The sequence below is a fragment of the Patagioenas fasciata genome, chromosome 7 (genome assembly GCF_037038585.1).
Source record: "Patagioenas fasciata isolate bPatFas1 chromosome 7, bPatFas1.hap1, whole genome shotgun sequence".
In the NCBI taxonomy this organism is placed as follows: domain Eukaryota; kingdom Metazoa; phylum Chordata; class Aves; order Columbiformes; family Columbidae; genus Patagioenas; species Patagioenas fasciata.
Genome location: NC_092526.1, coordinates 4,879,593 through 4,902,187, shown reverse-complemented (window position 1 = coordinate 4,902,187; position 22,595 = coordinate 4,879,593). Strand labels below are relative to the sequence as shown.

At 38.0% G+C, this 22,595-nt stretch overlaps 1 protein-coding gene across 2 annotated transcripts in view; it reads left to right on the top strand.

The window, feature by feature from the left end:
• ARHGAP15 (Rho GTPase activating protein 15) overlaps window positions 1-22,595 on the top strand; it is a 324,812-nt gene that overhangs the window by 219,295 nt on the left and 82,922 nt on the right. For both annotated transcript variants that reach the window (XM_065840373.2, XM_071810688.1), the window contains exon 11: window positions 393-470. In XM_065840373.2, coding sequence (XP_065696445.1) covers window positions 393-470 — 78 coding nt within the window. The remainder of the gene's footprint in view (window positions 1-392; window positions 471-22,595) is intronic.

Genomic DNA, 22,595 nt, shown 5'->3' with positions numbered 1-22,595 from the left:
TTGAGAAGTTTCCCCAGCACTGTTAATAGAATCACCCCACATTTCAGCAGGGCTCGCGTGGCACCGTGCGTACCCCAAACAGCCCTTCTCCATCAGCACGAGAGCTAATTCACTCCTCCTTTCCCATCACACTCAAATACCCTCCCAGAACCGTATTCTGCTGACAGAATTACAAGATAATTATAGTTAGGTGTTTTGTACTCACTTAAGCTAATCTACCACTTTTATTTTTCATTGTTGCTTTAATCAGGCAGGAGGCCCTTCAGTTGTTGTCAGGTGGATTATTTTTCATTTCTCTTCTTCATGCTTGTTAGGGCGCTTCTGGCTTCCTGACAGACGTACAAAGAAAAATACTTATATGATCTAAAATGAAATATGTGTTTCTCTTTCAGGTCTAGATGTTGATGGAATATACAGAGTTAGCGGCAATCTGGCAACAATACAGAAGTTACGATTTGTTGTCAATCAGGGTAAGTGATTCCTCCACCCTGGTAATGTTTTGTTTAGTACTTAACTGTCTCAGATGACAGTATTTCAGAATCTGCTATACATTAGTGGCATAGAATGATGAGCCGTGTTTGGGGAAAGAGAGGAAAGTGAAGGTAGAAAGATATTGCACAGAGGGAAATGTCAGCTAGGAGAGACGAAAAATAGCAGAGTAAGCAGAGGAAAATAGCAGTTTAAGGGGAGATGAGAAACAAACAACAACAACAAAGAAAAAAGAGGAAACGGATACATGAAACAAGGTAGCAAAAAACAAAAGCATACATAAAACCCAAAGAATCTAAGTGAGAGGAAAAAAATATATATATTAAAAGGCAAAATAACGGATTGTTTGGATGTTGGAAGTTAAAAACCAAAAGTAGAACAAGGATCCAAAGGAAAACCAGCAAAAGAGAAAAAGGTGCTAAAAATAACCGGATATGAAATACTACAAACAGAGCACTGGCTCTGTCGAAGTCAGTGGAAGATTTGCCACTGATTTTGGAAAGGCAAAGATTCGACCCCAGCAAATGAGAAGAGGAAAGATGATGTTTTGAAGACTTCAGTTCCAGAATTAGACCCAAACATTGCATTACAGTTTTATTTACTGAACAAATTTCCCCAGATTCCATATAAAATGAACATATTTTCACAAATATAAAACATTTTTCACAGATGTGGCCTAAGTGAATCTAACATTGACCAACACCTGCTACAGGTGTGCAAGCTGACATTGGCAGCTAATTAGGATACATGACAAATACATTAACTTCTCCAAACATTTTACTACTCTTGGCAAAGACTAAATAGCCCCACATTTAATAGCTTAACAAATATCATCAACGGTGGTGAACCTCCGGATACTACTTAAGAAGAAAACAAAATGAACTTCTCAGAAAACAGGAAAAATCCCAGATCTTAAATTGCGTTATAGACTTGATACACATTTGAATTGATCAAGTATGAATGTGAGGCTGCTGCAACATTTTCTCTTTTAAAAGTTACCTGGAGGCAATTACCAGAACTGCTAAATATTGTGTATGTATGTGTTTTTTTGAGATCATAGCTGTTGGAGAACGACTTCATTAGTTTTGTTCTACACATTAACTAAGACTTTTGAATCAAAAATTCTCATGAAATTGAGAGATATGAGAGACATAAAAATATTCCCACCTTCAAGCCTCCATTTCCATCTCCAGGGAAGGTTTCGGGGGAGTAGTAGATGTTTGTCACCTCCTCAGCTGCTCCGGATCACTCTTGACTTCAGCTGAAACTGAAGGATGAACTCTGGTTTATGAGGAATCAGTATTTATGCCAGTAAATTCAGTGAGACTGAATAAATCATCAGCCTCATGGTTTTGACTCATTACTTGGGCTCCCTTAGATTTATACTTGTTGGGTATTTGTGTGTCAATAATGTAGTCTGCCTTGGCTTTCAAATAATCGTACCCTGTATTTTGTTTGGAGACAGAGAGGTAAAACCAGGATTTTCTGTCCTTCTTCACTGCCTAGGATGTTTGCTCAGGAAAATATGTACCATAAAAATAATGGTCCTGTCTGTCATGTCTCGTGGCATCCAGAGGTTAACGTTCTTGAGGTTAGCATCACTGCTCAAGTTTTCACCTAAAACAGATGGGCTGATGCTGTAAAACTAGACAGAAGCCTAAGCTGGCTTTTTAAGGTGCCAGGCACATTTTTCTTCTAGTTTATATTTCTGTGAGAAATGAATATATAGTGGTGAAGTTAATAGCACATTAAAGCCACTCTGGCCCTGGCTACTTTGGGTACTTGCGAGAAATCTGCCTGTTGAGTGACCAGTGGAAGCCGCAGGCAGAAAACAGCTTGTGGGGGCACAAGGTTCTGGCAAAAAACACTGTGAGGAGATGAGGTGAGCAGAATTTACTTAATGTGTTCCTGGGAGGGCAACTGCAGTCTCCACCTGATGTCCCCAAGGGCCTGTTGTCCCCTGTCAATTAGATGCTGAAGACAGCAGCAGTTTCAGACTGTTTCAAGAAGTCACAAAATTTACTTGAAAAACCAGCACGTGCTCCCAATCTGTTTATTCACCAATCCTCTAAAGCTCCGCAGTGGGATGATGTTTAATAACGCACTTGCCACACGTCACTTTTTCACTCAGTAATTGTGACCTCTGTGGTCCCTATACCTTCATTTTTCTGCAGTTAACAGTGGGGAAAGTATTATTTATACATATGGTTTTCCCATAGAGATTTTTTTTAATTATACTTAAAGTTTAATTTAATTATAAATGCAAACAAATGTTCTGAAAAAGCCTATCTACATTGCAGAGATCGACTGTGCAATCAGTTTTTATACAGGCCAAATACTTAATGGGTTCTTTCTTCCTGCTTCCTTCGCCACTGTGTTACACCTACATTTATAGGATATAAATAATATGTATCACATTGAAAATTAACGATCATAGAAGAGACTCTAGGCCAGCTGCCATATAAAAGTTTGTAATTTTTTTTTATTAGAATAATAATTAATTAGAATATAGCAAAGCTTTATTTGGCTCCTTTTCCTATACTTTTAATGTCATCTGTGGCACCAAAAATTAAATGAGAGAGAACACGAAAAGAAAAAAAAAAATAAGAGTTGACAGCTTTATCATTAAAGGAAAAATAAGAACAGTAAAAATCTAATAAGACCCTTGAAATTCTAGATATTTTGTGACGAGGATAGCTTTACAATAAAAAACATGCTTTATGTCTTTTTAAATGCTCTGAATATACTTGGTGTTTCCTTCTCATTTCTTGAGGTAGGCAGCTCCTGAAGAGAGCTTTGACCTTGCCAACATGAGCATCAGCAGAACAAACTACCTTATTTCCTTTATCCCTTTCATAGAGTTTTCTTTTTCTATAAAAGTCTATTGATACCATACCTTTTTTGCTTCTGTGCAACGGGATGATCTTTTATCTGTGATTTATTTTCCCATTAAGAGCCGAAAAGATGAGTTGATCATAAGAGGACCAGGCTTTAACATCTCTCAGCACTTTCAAAACTCTAAGTCATCATTTTTCAAATCACTGAATCAAGGCAGTAGATTGTTTGGACCAATACTGACATCAGGAAATTCGTACTTTTCTTCATCTACAAGCGCTAAAAGAATTTTGGTATCAGAAACTGAGTCACTAGTAATTCAGTATTTCTGGCTGTTAAACTATGGCAAAGGTTTCTATAACAGCAAGAGACACTGGACAGAAATGTCCATTCCTTTTATGCTTTCTGTATTATTGGTTAAGACTGATAGTTGCAATCAAAAAAAAAAAAAAGATACTTGGCAATTGTTTAGGGATTTTATGAAAAATCTGGAGGACTTTTGTTGGTTTTAAGCAAGGTTGAGGAAGTTAAAGCCTTTGCAGATATTTATAAGGGTACTCTTTTAATTCACACCTGTAGAAAATGGGATAAGGTTCTAGAAATGGGTCTGTTAGGCCATGTGAAGTGTGCTGGTAGTTCTAGGATATGAGGATGTGCCTGAAAATACCAATTGTTTTGGCCCAGAGCCCCATGGGTGGGGCTGGGGGAGCCCCAGGTGGGGCTGCTCAGGGCCATTAAGGCATCAGTATATCAAAGTGAGGACAAGCAGGAGATGCTTTTCCAAAGCAAGCTTCTGACCTGATCAAAAAATGTTAACAGTGAGGGGGGAAAAGTGCCTGAGGAAGAAAAGCAAATAAAAAAGGAGGACTCTTCATCCATAAGAGTGTTAGGATCTAAGTGAGGGTGTGAGTTTATGGTGCTCCCTGCTCTGATTGAACCTGTACTGTGATATAACCAGGTAAGACTTTATTTGTGCTAAATCTTACGGTTCTCTGTGCTTGAAGACCAGAAATACCTGGCTGAGGAGCCAGAAGCTTATTTCTTTGGGCCTCCTGTGCTAATCTGCTGAGTAGCTGGAAAAGCATTGACTTTCTACAGCTGTCAAACAAGCAGTTTTCCTGAGTACTAAATTAACTGAAAAAAATGGAGCTGTAAAAGGTTCATAACACATTGCTGAAATACTAGGACTCTATCTCAATGCATATATGTTCAGTGAAACTAAACACAGAAATACAAATTTCATCACTTATTGGCTCATAACTGTTGGTTTATATGTACTACAAGGGGGTTCCTAATTGTCTTTATATCTCACACTTTATTTGGAAAATGCTTGGTGTTTGCTGTACAGACGACCTTTGCATCCTTTGCAATACCTTGTGTGATAACTGCAAAGCACCACGTGCCATCCAAAGGTCAATTACCATGTTTTTAAGGCTTGGTCACTATACTTATGCACCAAACCAGGGGGAAAATAGCAATTTTTGCAGAGGATAAACATTGTATTATTGCAGAGAGGTACATTTCTTATGGAACATTGAAAACGACAGCCAAAGATAACTGAATTGGTATCTACATTGGGGGAAAAGGTGAATTTAATCTTACCCTGACATTACCTTGAGTTAACAAAAAACACTCTGGCAAAAAGAATTAAGGTATTCTTGGTGTTTTTCCTATAAGAATACACTGGAATGCAATTAAGTTTGAGAAAAATTAAAAGCAAAATTTAAACCACAAATACGTGAACTGATTGTGAATATTTATTAACTAAATAATTTAATAATAAAGAAAATGCCTACTTGATTAATTGTTACAGAGTAAAAATTACAATAAAACTGTCTTGATCAGTGCTTTGCAGAAGCACCATTACTGTCTGTGCAGTTGTTTAACAAGGATTTAATTGGAAAGATAAGTGAATGCACATTTAAAAGTATTGTTAATTTGCTTTATAATCACCCCATCCTTCACAGTATTGACAGCACCAGGCACAAACCCCTTTCTCTTTTACAAGTATTATTTTCCATATGTGCACAATAAATTCTGAAGCAGTAATTGGAAATTTTATGGATTTCAACATACCTAGTGTTTTGAGTTTATAGGTGCCATATCCCCTCTCTGAAGGTAGCTCATAGGTGGCATTGTGAGTAAAATCATTGCCTTTTTATTACCTATGGGCGGTTTTGGAGGTTGTGGTGTGGTAGTTTGTTGGGTTCTTGGTTTTGTTTTTTTCTTTCCTAAGGAGTATCTAATTCCTATTTACTTTTCCTTTCCATTTGAAATATCAACAAAATCTTCATTGCAACATTATTTTCAATTTAATAAACAACAACCGTCAAAACCAGTGATCTTCAATATGTTTATATTCCATCTGTACTTATATTTATTGTTCTAGAATGGCTTGGATTAATCTAATTGACAAGAAAGAGCCCAGACCATATGAGCAGCTAAGGATGATACCTTTAACCAGCAGGGTTCTTCAGCTGTACTGACATGTTCTTTATCAACGAACTATGAGAAAAGGAACAAATCTTGAGTTTGGTTGTTTTTTTTAAATATTACTGACTATATGAGCTTGCTGGGACCGTATGTCTGAGCCTTGGCTATCAGGAACCAGAGTGGTTCCTGCATTGGGGGGCAGAGCCTGTGGAGCAGACACAAGGCTTGAAGCTGCCTTTGAAATGGAGCCACCAGGTCAATGCAAATGGGCTGGGTGGTTTTGGAGCGAGTGTTTAGAAGGCAAAAAGAAAGAGTGGAGAAGGAAAAAAAGGGAGGAGGGAACTGGGGGCGTGGGGGGGGGGGGAAATGAAAGAAGAAAAGAACTGAGAAAGCAGCTCGTTTTCACAGCTTTATTTCTTTAAATTAAGAAATAAGGGAAGAAAAAAACAAACAAACAAAACCAAAACCCTAAAAAACCCAAAACCAACCAAACAAAAATAACCACCAAAGCAAAAAGCTCTCCCCATTTAAAAATACCTGAGTGTTTCCATTGACCCAATATATCCCTTTCAAAGGCAGCCAGCAGCTCCAGTTCGACTTCCAGAGAGCAGCTATGAACATAAAGGTCCAACACGACCATCGTGAGCTTTATTTTAAAATTGAAGCAAGGATACAGGAAAAACAGGAGGGAAAAAAAAGGGATCTGTTCTTTCTTGTAGTCACTTTCCTTTTTGTTTGCATGTCTTTATTCTATACATGGATTAGTGAGAACCTCCAATTGTATCCTGCCATCTCATATGTTTTTAGATGTTATAGGAGGTTACTGATTATATTTTTCACACGTACATGAGTGTGCTTAGAAATACATGAGCTTGTCTTGGTAGGGGTCCGAGCTTAGAGCCGTGTTCCAGCCTTGGTGACGTTCTCCGTGTGATCAAGTGCAGCCCAGAGAGCGAAGCCACCAGTTGTTCAGTAAACCAGTCCCACTGAGAAACCAGTAAGAGAGGTCCAAAGTTCCTGTTGCAAGTATCAGGCTCAAACTGGGTTACTTCCTAGCTGAGAACCAAAATGTCTTGAAAGCCTTGAGTCAAAAATAGTTCTTTCTTTCATTTTCACACTTCTCAGGCAAGCACAGAAAACAAAATGGACTGAAGTAATTTTCAGAAATAATTATAAAACAGCTTGTTTCTGGGTTAAGACCTACATATGCCAAGCTGTAGCCAAGATTTTTTTTCCAAGCTTTAAAACTCTGACAACAGAATACTTTAATTGAGCCCAGAGTAGTTGGCGAATCAATTAATATGTGCATGTTACTGATGTGGGTTCTTCCCTTTTCTCTCTATGTTTGAATAACTATTTTAAGATGCAGATTTTTTTTATTTGATTTTTTATTTCAAAAGAAGGTGTGGTTTCCACATCTTACCCTTCTCTTTCCAGAGGGGAAAGGGGGGAAGTATGGTACCCCAAGCAGTGATTTGCAAATATAAATCAGGTGATGAAATCTGATGGAAATACTCATTTTTGCAACCAGCACTTCAAATTATTTTGTACATAATGTACATCACATAAAAAAAAGGGATGATAGACCTACAATAGTAATGTTTTTTCCAATATAACTTATTTTGGTTTCAGTGCGAAGGAAAAAACAAAATATAATCAGAATTATAAGTCTTGGTTGACTAATCCACAGCTCTAGACACTGTACAATTTCTCTTACTAAAGGTATTGTCGTGTCTCTTTCTTTTCAATGGTGTGATGAATAAGTCGGTAGAATGGGGCAGAAGAGGCAGTAAACGAGGTTAGTGTGGTCAGCCACAAACATACCATGGATTTTATGGCACGTATTGTATGATCAAGCATTTAAGACATGCCTTTTATTTCTTTTTCTAACCACAGCACTATTTCCATTACAATAGCTTTTTGCTTAGTAACACTTCAAGAAGTTGAAGAGCTTCTTGATAACCTCTCAAAGGGTGCTATTTAGGCACTGAGGACTGTAGTTTTGCACACTGTAGCAAGGGATTGCCTTTTTTTGGGGGATGCTCATGGTTGTCATGGGTGACTTTTTGTTTGGGTTTGTTCTGATAGTAACGCCACTGGAAATACCATTCTATAGAGCTCCAAAACAAGGAGGAAAGGAAATAATTTGTTGAGTCATTTGTTAAAAGTGTTAACAGGAAAACTCTCTAGCTACGATTTTTAGGATAATGGAATAATGTCCAGAAGCCAGGGGTTGCCGGGCATATTTATAGATAAACTGAGTAGTGTTAAAAGTATTTTGCATGGGATGATCTTGTGCTGCAAGCAGATGGATGCCCTGGAGAACTAAGCTGCATAGTTCCTACCTAAAGCTGGTCATGCTCAGTGTTTTACAAGATCATGGTGTGGCCTAATATTTGTGGTGGTTTTCTCCCCTGTGGTCAATATCTCTAATCCTGTGGTTTGTATGTAATATTAGCTGGCAAATATGAACTTGCAGTAGGGTCTGCAACAAGAAGGGTGATGGTATATGTGGATGTATATTGCATAATATTATACAGGGTGGCAAGGGATGAGAAGTTGTCACACCATAGAATTAGGGGTTATCATGGTATTTGTGGTCTTCTGTATATTGAGAACTGGGAAAACCATAAACACTGTGGTACATGCGACTGTTTTGAATAGCAAGTGATTTTTGGATGGGGGAGACTTCCGTAATGCATTTAACTGTTTGACTTCATTGGTGCAAGGTAAGAGTGGTGGGGACCAAACTGGAAAAAATTCAAAAGAAAAAAACTGGGAGAAGACAAAAAACAGGAACAAAAATCTAAACTACATCTTTTATGATCATTGGAAACTTTTGCTTATATGAGAAAACCTATGTTCTTTTATTGACTGTATCATTTGTGGATACAGTTGTTCTTAGAAATATATTCCTGCTAAAAGTGAATTGGTGTGCAGAAATTTTCAAGTCACTCCTATATTTTTATGGATTTAGAATTCAAGCCTTATTTTGGCACACTCTCTTATTCTTCTTTTTTTTTAAATAAGTGTTATTGTGTAAATCAGTGGAATCTTTTGCATGAGCATGACATTTTGGGGCTGATTTGGTTCCCTAATAATTGGTACATAATACCACTTGGGAGGGTACTGAGTATCAGACTCTCAAAAGGCTGGTGGGCCTGGCAGAGTATATACGGTAGAGTTATGTCCTTGGATACTGGGTGCTAGAAGCCAGCTGGGGTGTTTTAGAACATTTAAGAAGAATTAGATGACTATATAAAAACAAATGAATAATTTTTCTTGACTACATCATTGACTTTTTCCCTTTAAAAAAAATATCCCATTATATATATGTGTATAAAAAATATTGCCCATATACTTGGTGGGAAAAACAAGATTTTTGTCTTTTTTAAAAAGAGCTTTAAGAAATCCTAATATGGAAAAGTGTCGTATTGCACTGTCCTGAACAAATACATACATAAATGTAAATAGACACACATCCCTTTCTCCTTCTTTTGCAAGTCTCAGTTTGCACTTCAGATTTATTATTGAAGGGATTATCAAATATATCAATTTAGAAACAGAGAGGCAGTCAATAGTCATACTTTATTTTAATTTCAAAGTTGTGCATGGTACCAGAGTCTTAAAAGTGAGAATGTGGCAAAGCTCTCACTTGAGTTTTAAGCTCTCATCTGAATGTTATCACTGTTCAGTCTGTAACCTGCCCGTTGTCAGCAAAAGTAACAGGGATTGTTCAGATCTCTTGAGATCAAAGGTCTTGTTTCCCAATTCTACTGTAATAATCTGAACCTCATCAAAACTCTTCCTGGGGACAAACACCTAGGGGTGAGTTGTGAGAATGATGCCTTTTGAAATCAACCTATGAATCCATGGCTCTGATTTCAGCACGTTACCGATTCTTCGTATAATTACTATTATTATTTATACAATATAGCTAGGGTAAAATTTCAAACGGAAAATAAGGGAACTAATATTTTATAATATGTTTTCCTTCCTATTTTACAAGCAGTGCTCAAGGTGCAGTCAAATCTACAAGTTTATAATCCTTTTCTACGTCCCTGTTGCACACCCTTTTTTCTTATTACCTCCTGACATAATGTGGGACATTTGGTTCATCCACAAGTTGTAACCTGGGTTGACATTGGGACATATTTTGGGGTGACAGTAGCCTGGAGTTAGATTGTGGTATAAACCTCAGCAGACTGTAAGCGCGACATTCCTCACCTCTCACAAGCTGAGTAAAGACCGGGATAAGAGGCATCTTAAACCTGAAACCAGTTATGGTACAAAATTTTGGCCCAAATTGAGTTCACCACAATTTTAAATCCCATGAACTGTAAAGACTGGACTCAGTAGACTGTTAGAAGGTGCAAAAAATAAACAAAACCAAAACCCAAATCTCTTGAAACAGAAAAAGCTATAGTGCTGTTACCAGATTTTTACTCTTTGCAGTGTACCAAGGAGAGATTTTTTTAAGTGTAATCAGATAATTAAAACCCAAAAGAAACAGGGATTTCAAAACACATTTCCATCAACCAACATTATGTGCTTATGATACAGAAGACTGAGAACAACTTAATTAAGTGGATAGGAGCAGTGAAGATGGATGTGAGGAGATTACTTGTTCTTGGTAGAACTTTTAACCGGTGTCTGATGCCTTTCTAGAGACAGAGCATCAATGCAAAAAGAAAAGGAAAATATAGGAGAAAAATGGCCAGAACATCATATTGCCTTGATGCTAAAACTGATTTCTTACTGTAAGAAAAGTTAGCTACTTCTAAGTATTTTGTTCAAGGATAATATGGACACAGCTAAGGAGACAGGGTATCTAGTTTCAAAATAATGAGTAGCCAGTGCTCAGAAAAACAGTTTTCTATAGCATCTGAATGACTGGAAAAAAGCTGCACGAAGCCTGCCTTGAATTCTGTATGGGTGGGACAGGAGGGAATTGATCCTATATAGATAAAAAGGTACAATTGGGAGGGCAAACTAGAGATGTGAAACTATATGAGGACATCTGGGCTAAAGAGTGACAGGAGAAGGGCACCCAAAACAGCTGAAAGAGCAACACTGAGGGCTTGTGGTATCTTCAGCTGTCCTGCTGAATCCAGGGAAGGAAGCCTTTGTTTTTTCCATGTTTAACGCTTTGCACAAATGAAGATGCTAAAGCAACTTAGGGATGCGTATTTTTGAATCGGAGACACATGATAAAGCATTCAAAAATAATGCAAATAATTGCAAACTGATGTATCCAGCAGTTTTTAAAAAAAATGAATAAATAATTTAGCTTTACACATGGGCAATCCTTGCTAAAAATTGCAAATCAGAACTCTTCTGTTTGAATGTATTTTATTTTGTTAATGGATTCACTAATATGAAAGGCATCTAATTGTATAATGTATTATTAGTCATTTTCTTTGGCATCCTATTAACTTTAAATAATTCTAATATTTAACATTTTATAACATGCACAACAAAGTTCTTCTATCTCCAGCAGAGGAAAAAACATGCATTAATAATAAATTTTTCATAACTCTTTCTACTGTGTATGTTCTGATACATATTTGAGCAGAAACATTGAAAACCGAAGCGTAAAATAACAAAGCACGTTAAAAATATACATTGTAATATACTGTGGTCCTGTAAATACAAGAGCTAGAAGATAATTCAGTACAATTAACTTATTTTAAAATTGAGTCGCGTATAAAGGGTGATAGGATATAACTAAGTGCATCTACTAAATGTCTTTTCAGTGATAACCGAACTGCAGTGTATAAAATGGTGATTAATGCCTACTAATGGAAGTGGTCTCCACCACAAGTTGTGAGCACTGTGGTTGTGGCCGAGTAGAATAACCACACACAGAAACACTGAATCTCTAGCAAATCCCTGGGCTAGAAATAAGATGACAGGTCACAGTAGAAATTTTTCTCCTTATGGCTTTTTTTTTTTTCCCCTTTTGTTTTAGTAGGTCAGATCTTGTTCTTGTGTATTGTGGACGTATTATGGGAATGAGCAATGTCTAAGCTGCTTAACAAATGCACACTTTCCCCACACCAATCTGTTTTCTGGGGACAGCCAGGCTCGTGTTATACAGCATCCTCTCGGTTGGGTGCTATTAATGTTAATAAAATGCACTTAGCACTTAACATCTCGAGATCTCAAAAGAGCTTGCAAAGCAGCATCATTATCTTTACATTACGGGTACAGAAAATGAAGGATAGGGGGAGTGAAAAGATTTGCCCAAGTTTCCATGGTAAATCAGTGACAGAGTCAGGAGCGGAGCCAAAATCTGTTGATTTATAGTCAGTCTCCTACGTAGTGTGTCGTGCCATTTCACCAAACTCCATTTGCCAAGTCCCTACTGTGTACAGAGACTGCAGATAAGGCTGCAGTTGCCCTCTGAAATGTGGATTTTTGGGTTCAGAGTGACGCAAAGCCAATTTAGATCTTCAAATGTAGGTCTCCCCTGTGATGCATCTCCAAATGCAGGGCCACCTGTGTGATGGACGATGGACAGCAGTGCAAAGATCCATGAATAAGCTGCTTTAAATTACTCTGTGCTGGGGCTACAGAGTAAAGGGATGTAGTCCTTGAGGAGCCACAAGTACGTTTTACATGTGAATGAGGTCCTGGCTTTCATTCCTGTGGTCTGGGGATGCATCACCAGGCACTGTGTTTTGCATGACTAAGCCTCGTGAAGCTATGTGTTTGCACCGAGTATTTTGTAGTCACTTTTGAAAATGACTATATCGAGATAATACATGAGCAGATATGTATGTTGAAGGGCTTGTGCTAACGTCTCTGAGATACCAAAATATTACCAGCTATATTTGGTAAGCAGGAAAATGAGGAGCTGAGTAACGCGCCTAAGAAAGTTTGTGATGATTCAGGAATACAAACCAAACCTCTTTGTTTCAAATCTTTTGCTCTAGCCCCAGGGTCATCCTCTTTTCACCTCCCTTAGGAGGCACAATACAGACCAAAAGCTACAAAGAACTGTCCTCCTGCAACTGTGGATCACAGGAGCAAGCAGACAGCCAAGGGATGGTTTTGGTCAATGTGCTCAGCCTCTGTAGCCGGGCATCCTTCCTTACAGAAGAGAAACATCTTCAGATTCATTCTCCCTTGCAGTTTAATGCCTCTGTTTACAGTAATTTTATCAGTTCTAATGATAATGTGGGTGATTAATTTCTCCAGTGTGTTTGTATGTGTGTGTCTGTGTTTCGAGAGATTGCTGTTGAAGAGCAAAGGTATGGAGTAAACAGGGCAACAAGGAATTATTTATGTTAGACTAAGGGAAAAACGTAACACTTTCCAGCCCTTCAATTGCCTTTCGGGGATTCCTGCAGATCCATGTCCTGCCTGCTGAGAAGCCCTGGTTGAGCTGGAGTGCTCTAGTTTTCAGATTAAACATAATCCAAGGCACTAAGTTACCTACAAGGGAGTATTTCTCCTCTGCTGAGCCTCCACGTGTGTCTGGGCTGGTCAGTCCTCCTCATGGTACAGGCAGAATTGATTCTTAGTATTCCTTCTTTCCCCCTGGCTAACCAGTTTTATCCACCTCTAGTCCCACTGGTTAACCAGTTTTTTTCCACCTCTGGTCCAGTCTTGGCCAAGTCTGAACTTGCCAAAGTGCCTCCTGCAGTTCATCCGCTCCCGTTCACTGCAAAGGTGCTGCAGTTCAGGCATCTGCTCGCTTTCTTCCCACTACTGGACTAAGCATTTGGGGTTCTGCCAGCAGAAGATCAGGCCACGTAATGCCGTGATTTAATAAAAATACAAGTCAGAGGCTGTTTGTTCTCTAACAGACTTTTTGGCTGCAGTCTCGGTGAATAGGTGTGTGTGTCTGAACTCAGCTTGGCTATTCACAGCTCCACAAATGTGTGTGTATCTGCATACAGCTTGCTGGGTTCTTTTCTTCCCCCCTCCATCCTGCATCTCAATAGGACCTAAAAATCTGAGCTATTCCTTCTCTCTCATCCTGGTAAGTGATACCAGAGAGCTTTGAACGACTTTAGGTTTACAGTGAAGCTTGCACTGCTATGTAATTGTGTGTATCTGTGCTGTTGAAAATGAAGAATTTAGGTCAGACTTTGTATTAAAAAAAACTAATATAAGGTGGACAACTTTATTTTACATCCCTATGCATTTAAAAGTCCCAGTTGGAAAAGAAAGCAAGATAGCAAGGAACACAAACATGTGTTGGATTATTTCTTGTTTAGCAAATGTAGTACTGTGAAAGATTGACAGCACGGGAAACTGGAGTCCTCCATTTATCCACACTTCATTTCTATCCATTTATCCACACTTCATTTCTAATATCTGGCTTCAACAGCAGGTTGTAACCATAGAAAGGCTATAGACTCTGGGTGAAATGGCACTCCCTTTTGGATCTAGTTTTATAAAAGAAAACAATTATTCACAGAATGCATGTCTTTATTCTTTATTGCACATTTCAAAGTCTTCATGAATACTCATTTGCATGTGACAGCTAATGCTGCATCTTGTATTGGCCAGTAAGAGGCATGATTGCACTAAATTGGAAGCAGCAGGCACAGGTTTTCTTTTAAGAATGGGGGTGGGGGCAGCCATCCACTCGTACTGTTCTCAAGTCTCCAGTCAACACGGTTTTAGAACAGTTGCAAGTCTAGTTACTGGGATAATAAATCCCAAATTAACTGAATATGCAGATTGCACTTTCATTAGGTTACATTCTTTAAATTGACATACCCTTCACTTTATCTTTTGTTAACAACTCCAACTTTTAAAGCAATGGAGAACTGAAAATACAAAACTTGTACTTCGGGAGTGGAAAAATGAGCAAAGTAACATTCTCCAAACTGATATTATTATTATTATTATTTTTATTTCTTTTTCCCCTCTTGTTTGTTTGTTTAAACCTAAATAAAGGCATTTTCTCATCCTGCATAATTTTTCCAAATGATCATGTTATCCGAATGACACACAGGATAGCAAAATCCCAGCAATGCAGAAAGGCTGTTGCCGGCAATGCTTACAATAAGATCAATGTACACAGCAGCAACAGTATTTGGGAACACATTCCTGTTCCCTTTTGAAATGCATGCAGTTTCGACTTGGAAGCACTGGAAGATATCGAGATAAATAATTCTATGGTCTCTATGTAATCCCTTTGAAAATTATCTGGAATATAACGGGGACGAAAGCAGCTTCTTGAAAACTACCCGAAACTCATTCTTTTCTTAAATGTAATCTCCCATTAAAATAAGAGAGCGCAGGAACTAGCTGCTCACAAAAGCAAGGAGATTAAGAAAAACACCTTGAAAAGGTTTACTATAGAAACCAGCTTATCATGGTCATTCATTTCCAGAAAGTTAAAATTGAAAGCTGCTTCTTTTCAACTCCTATTTCCCAACAGCTACAAGACTCTCATATTTTTCGTTAGAAAGCCCTAAAATGCCATATGAATTGTAGCTAAAACATCAGAAAGTTTTTGCATGCATGCAGATTAACAATGAGATTACCTGCAGTATGGTTTTTTCCGGCAAGAAAACTATGTAAAACCATTGCATTCCAGTAACAGACAGGACTGACTTTGTAAGATAGATTTCAAAAGATCTGGAGGCTGCTGTTCCTTATAAAACTATGCCAAAGACTATTTAAGTGGCCAGTAATACAAACATTATGCTACTAACACTGAACAGTTTATCACATAAATATAATTGTCTTCTTTTAGAAGAATAATAAAAGCCGAATCCATATGTTACACATTATTTAAAATTGTTTTCTGCAAGATGTATTAATCCCGGCAAAGAAGCAATTCTTCTACTATAGGAGTATAACAGCAGTTTTATTTTATTACATTGTCATTGTTTAATTTGTTTGTTCCCGGTAGTAGTTTCACAGATTTTTTTATGAACTGTTACTTTTATGGAAAGTCAAGTTACAGATGATGGACGCTGTGTGCTTTCAGGAACAGAAAGGTCATGAAGGTAGATAATGTATTTATTTATTTACTTGCTGTATTCAACTTTTAAAAAATCCCTCAATTCTTAGCAGAAGCTAAAATAATTTGTGGTTTTTAGACCCAGGAGGCACATATTTTGATATTGCTCCTCAGCAACACTGCTAGCTCTGCAGTCTATTCAAATTTGGGAGTAGAATTTAAAGCTCGGATAAACAACGTTTGGTAGCAATGGCTGTGCAGAGCTTACAGTTTATCTTTGCAGAAATGTGATCTTGCAGTTAAGTGTCATTTGGTGTGTTTGTTTTTATGAATTTGAGCTGAATGCTGTGGCTACAACTTATTTGGTAAAAAAACCTCACAATTCCACTTTGGGCGAAGTTATTTTCCATCAATTAACCATTTTTTTTCCCAAGGTAATGTAAGGTTTAATTTTGAATTCTTGTGTTCTAAAACCTAAATTATTAACTGTCATGTGTAAACCTGAAATATAGATTACTCATAATGTGACTTAATGACTAGATGAGACTTTAAATAACTCAAGACAAAAAGCAGCTCTCGAAAGCTGACTGTAAAATGCAACACGGAGAAAGGGCTTAAGCTGCTGAAATATCTTGGACTTGTTCACATCTGTAAATGAGGATAAAATATCCGACCTATTTAAACATGAGAAAATCTAAAAATATTTTAATTTAAGAAATTAATTATAACAGCACCACCAATGAAAGAGGCTTTGTGAAGCACCTAAAAAGTAAATGTAAGACGAAGTGCGTAATACCAAGTATACGAAGTATTTAAATTATAATGCAAATATAAAACATAGTACAAGAAAAATTTAAAAAATGTTAATATTTCTTTTTCATAGTTAACTCATTGTTTTCAAACATGCAAAATAGAAAAGATAGTTTGTGAACTTAAATACGTAACGATCGGTTGTAAAAGCTGAAAGAAATTTCTCTGTGCTAGAAACTGCATGTCGTCTGCCTCCTTTTAACCAGAGTCTTCATCAGCTGGAATACCACCAACTCTCTTATTTGCTCTCTGTATCCCAGTAGGAAGCACATTGCCATCGCTTGTTGGAATCATGATCAGATCCTACAAAGAGTCATTCTCTGAATTTTACTTTTTGTCATGGGTTGTGGTTTGAACGTTGCTTTGACTGCAGTTACTCACCAGCAAAGCTCAGCCTCACATTTGCTCTGTGCTGTACGACTTTGTCCAGTTTTGATTAAGGTATCTTTTACCTAAGGAAAACAAAACAAGCCCCAAAACCACCAAATTAGTGGGGTTTTTTTTTTCCTTTTATTTTTGGTTTGTGCTTGTGAAGCTGGATAATGTGATATGCACTAATACATATATATTTGCATAGACAAACAAGTCTGTGTTTAAATAGATGCTGACTCCGGATAGCTGAGGCTTAACGTTAGGTCTCTCCATGGGCTCTGGTGTCAGTTCATCTCTTTGTGCCTCTGTTTCTCACTGCACCTTTGTCTGCCTTAATTGCTTAGATTTTAAACTTTTTCCCACTCTCACTCTGTGCTTTTATGATGCCTGATACAATGGGGTATGGATCTTATTAGGGTATCTTGTCACTACTGTGGTTATAATCCAGACGGTGATACTATTATTATTATTACTATTATTATTATTATTAAAAGTGTTATACTCCCACCACCAATAAAAATTAAGATAATAATCATTATGCTTTTTCCTAAGAAAAGTGTTTGTAGCCATGGCTGTGAAGCCTTCTTATTCCAAACTCTATAGAAAGTCAGTGAAAGCTTTAATCAATGAAGTTTTAAGGATCTATTTATTTACTGAGATTTTGAAATTTAAAAAAAAAAATGCATTTATGTGCTGCAGCTTTAGAACTAACAAGAGGACTTTCAACATGGCCATGAAAAAAAACAACCTAACTCATTGTTTCACATTATCATATATATTGGCCTAGACATATATGTGTGAGGTTTCTTGTTTGTTTTGGTTTTTTGCTGTCAAGGAAATTACAGCAACACATTTTTATTTCCTTTGTCTGTGTGACAGAGTGGGATATGCTCAGGTCAAGCGTTGAACTCCATTTTATATTATAAATACGTTTTAGATTAGGACATACTTTTTGCATATGTAAGCAAGATTATTAGGAGGTATTCCAGTCACTTTTCAGCCTGAGAATAGTTGTTGACACTTCATTAAAGAATATCTGGGATATTTTTAACCTAGATCAGTTCAGTGACCCAGTTCATAATGCAGCCTTGGTTGTGTAGGTGCAATTCAGGGGACAACGCAAGAGTGTTTTTAACAGGCACTGAGCACCCAAGGCAGTGTCTTGTCCATCACTGTGCTGAAACCATCCCAACAACTGCCTGAGACTTTTAAATGGAGTTGTCTCCTGATTAACCATCCCCTTCTTGAGGAACAACACAGCCTACGTGGGAACTGAGAGGGCAACTAGACAACATGGTGGCAGGGCACAAGCAGCAGAAAATATGGGTTGGGGCTGGAAAGGGTCTCTCAGCAGGGATTTACCATCACTAGATGCAGGGAAATAATTTTTGGAGGAGAGCGAGCAGGAAGGTGCTGCCTGGTGGGGTACACCATGAAGCAAGAGGAGCTGAGCAGAGCATGGGTGCACCCAGGAGGTTTTGCAAATAATCCTGGGTCTGGTGCTTCAGAAGAGTATAATAAAGTGGGGCATTCTTGTCCTAAGCTTGTGTTTCAGTCTTGTTGGCCAGGTCTCGCTGGGGAAGCCAGCAGGGAGCCAAGGCTCAGGTTCAGGAGCACCACCCTGGGAGAGGTGGAAGAGGCAAGGATGGGGAAGAGTCTCTGGAACAGTAGGTCACAAAATCCAAGAGGAATGGGCACGAGAGGGCATTGCAGAGATCAGGAGTTGGAAAACTAACAAACTTGGCCCAAACTCATTTGACTTTAAGCACCAGGTGGTGATCTCTTCCCAGCAGGGGTTTTGCTAGAGCAGAAGCAGCTGGGTTCAAAGAAACTCATTGGTAAAAAGGAGTTTGCTACATTTGAAACCTCTTCTACTTCTGTTTGTTCCATTAGTACACTTTGCATAGGAGGAAAAAAACCCACCATATTTCACATGTGTACTGCTGATCTACTCTCTGAGGGCCAGAGTTCAAATTTTATTCAAGTCAGATACAAAAACATTGAATATTTCTCTCAATTTTGTGGACTCATAGTAACTTTCAAAACTGGACTTAATATTTCCTAAGAACAGAGTTTCTCAGGATATTCTCTGTACCTTCTTAGCCTGCCAGGAGATACTGTGAAAACAATAATTCTTGTATTAATTTGGCATTTTTACTTTAAAGCAGATTCTGTGAGTGGGAGAGGGAAGGTGGAATTTAGATACTTCAGAATTATTTGGCTCTGCATCTATTTATTCCACAAATAGATATTATTTCAGTGAAATAATTGAGATTTTACTTTTTTGAAACTCTCTTGCCGGTCTTTACCAGCTCCCGTTTTAAAAATAACCTACCGGCTTTACAACAGAGGTGATCCTGAATGCCACCTTCAAAATTCTGAGCTTCTCAAATCACATGAAGATCTTTGTACCTACAGAAGTCACTGGATGTCACCAAAGGTGTCCAACATCTGGCAAGACCAATGTTTAGTTCATTGTGGCAAGAGACTAAACTCATGGTGACCGTGCTGGGGTTTCTCCTCTCCCAAATCACCATGTCCACAGAGGGAAGGTGTTGGGGCTGAGAGATGAGATGGGATGAGGAAGCACCACCCCATACACGTCTCACAGCTCTCACTCACCTGTCACATCTGCTGTCATACAGGTCTTTACCCCTGCACTAGAATTAAGTGAGCACTTTGCAATCTATCATATTCTGTGGGTTTAGACAAAATATGGAACTGATTTCCAAAGGCAGGATACTTGATAAAATTGCAGAAAGCATTTAATATGAAGGAGAACATCTATCAATAGTGATAGAACTATCAACAGTGATAGAAATGTGGGGGTTTGGGGTTGTTTGGTTTGGTTTTGTTTGTTTAGTTAGGTTTTTTTTTTAATAGCTTCATAAGTATCTCTTCCCAAGGAAAATAATCCCCAAAACCAAAATAATATGGAAGCAGATTCATCTGTCATGGTGTCAATTATGTTCTTGAACTGAGGATTTCCCATGTACTGAGCAAGTGAGAGAAGTCTGATTAAGGCTAAGATTATCTTGTTTAATTAAGCTTCTGTATAACCCTTGAGGGCAAGAACCATCTTCATTTTCCATATAGGTAAACTACACCACCGAGAAGTAACAGGAAATTTCTTTTTCCTGAGCAGAGCACTCAAGATGAGGACAAGGCATCTCAGTAGGTTCTGAAGGAAGTTCTCTTTTTCATCTTTGTCCACCAATACCACCTAACGCACATGGTAGACCTTCAAGTTTTGGGTGCATGTTTGGTGTATGCGATCACATCTGGGACAGGATGATGCACTCGCAGGCAGCAGATTGGGATCCCACCTATATGTGTTTGGTGTCCTTCTCCAGGCTGTTCCCAGTGCTTGGGAGATGATCATGAATGCGTAGTGGGGACTGCACAGGCTGTCAGCAATAGAGCAGGGCAAAAATCCCAAAATCACCTTTGTTTTTAGAAGAAATCTTAATTTTTTCATGGTGGAATTAACAATCCCACTTGCAATTTCGAAGGGCATCTTTGAGGCTCTCACATTTGAAAGCATGTTTATTAATACTTGCCAGCTACAAGAAGGAAAAGTGTGTTCATTAAAGGAATTGGGGTTTTTTGAAGTTTGTAAACTATCTACTATATTTTTCCAGGGGAAGTGTAGCCAACCTCAATCACACTGCTTTGTGAAGCTGTAATGCTACCATTCCACAGGATGCTGTAAAATAATGTCAGTGTGGCATTGGGTTATTGCAGAATTTGTGGTAATGAGTGTGAGCTCCTCAAGTGCAAGGCCCAACTGAATTCAGTGGAAATTGTCACATTGCTATCTGCAAGAAAAGAGTTATCTCCTTTTTCTCACACACTTAGTGTAAATTTAGCTACTACAAAGAAATAAATTTTATTAGAAAACTTACATAACAGTGTACTGAAACTGTGATAAAATTATTGGAAGTATTTGACATTGTCTTCTTTTCTTTCTTTAATACTGATTTTTCTTTTTTGTAGGCTTCTTATACAGACTGCACTAATTATTGTACCATATAATCCTGTGCCATCAAATAGACTAACACATTAGCTATTTCTCTCACAATCTCTTCATGCTTTCTTTCTCTGTGAGTCACATCAGTGATGGCAGTTAAGTAAATCAAAGTTTATCAGACTAGGGGAAAAATTGTCATATGCTACACACAAAACCAGCTACTGTATTTCAAAGTTTTAGTTGAAGGAACAATATCAAAGGATCTCTGTCATATGGGAATGTTTCTCTCACATTGCTGCACTATATACAATTAAAATGCTTTAGTAAGTGAAGCGCGGTAAACCCAAAGTGCCAGTTTACTACTGGCAAAAAAAAAGAGAAGGCAAAATAGCAACAGATACAAACCACAACCAAATGAATCTTCCTGTGGATATGCCTTGTGTGTGTCCGTGTGTTTGTGCTTTGCTTTTTCTTCTGCCTTTCCAACATCAGTGTTGAAAAAACAAGAAGTATTAGCACAGAAATGGTCTAATTGCTTTAAAGTTCTCTGATCAGCTCCCTACATATCAGCAAAAGAAAACATTTCAGATCTTTCTTACCAGTTGGTTCTGGTTGTTCCTTAATATTTGCAGCGTGTCCTTTAAAAAGAAGTGGAGTAAAACTCTGTTGCTGTGGGGGTTTTTTTGCATAAGTTTCAAAGAAAGTAAGTCTTTAGCTTTACTCTTCAGGGTCAGACATTTTAATTTGGGGGAGCAGAGGATGGGTAATTTAAATTATTTTATCTTTTTTTTTTTTCCTCCCCAAAAGAAAATGCTCCTTCACAAATGACCTTTGCTTTTCTCCTTAGTCAATAAATCACGGGAGGCCCCAACCTAGTAAACCTGCCTTGGACTGATGCTTTATAAGCACTTTAGAGTCGTAATTAATCAACGTGCCAGTCTTCTGCACAGAACATAAGTAATAGGGCGCAAGGCAGGTAATGTTTTCTACAACAAGATAATGGCAGAGCGGTGCCTGGGATGGAGATTGCCTGCAAACACATCTTGCACAGAGGCAGGAATCTTCCTGGGGTCTTCTTTTTAATTGAAAAGTGCAACGCAGCCAAAGCCTGGCCCTGGTGGCTGGTGCTCCTTCCATTCCCATTGCTATTTAATGGGGTTTTTAATACTGTCAGTCCTCTGCTGTGATGTGGGCTTCCTTTGCTTTACTTTCACCACAGCAAGGTCTGGATCAGTTTATTCTGCTCCTCAAAAAGCTCAGTTCTGCAGGGATGTATACATGTGTGAAAGTTTGCAGAATGCCTATATCGTTTTCTTCATACACAAATACAAATCACCCAGGCTTGATTGAAGCATTCTTCTTCCTTGATAGTGAATTTCTACATATATGATAAAAGAGCAGGAATACTTGAGATTAATTGCTCCCCAAAACTCAGTATATTTAGCTTTTAATCAGGTATCTTTCCTTTGTTTATTTGATATTTGTGTGTTTAGTTTCTTGGTCATAAACAGACTACTTAAACAGTGAACTGCGGAGGGAAAATGCAATTATTTGTGGAATAATTTACTGGAAATAGAATATATGTTTTATGCCTACCACTGGCCTCCATCAATAGAAGTATTATCACCTTTTGGTATATCTTCAGTAAAATCGCACCTTTTACCAATATCTGGTTTGATTTAATACTGGAAAAGGAATGCAAAGCTTTCAGGCTTCAACTATTCTTTATGGTATATTTTCTCATGAAACAATACA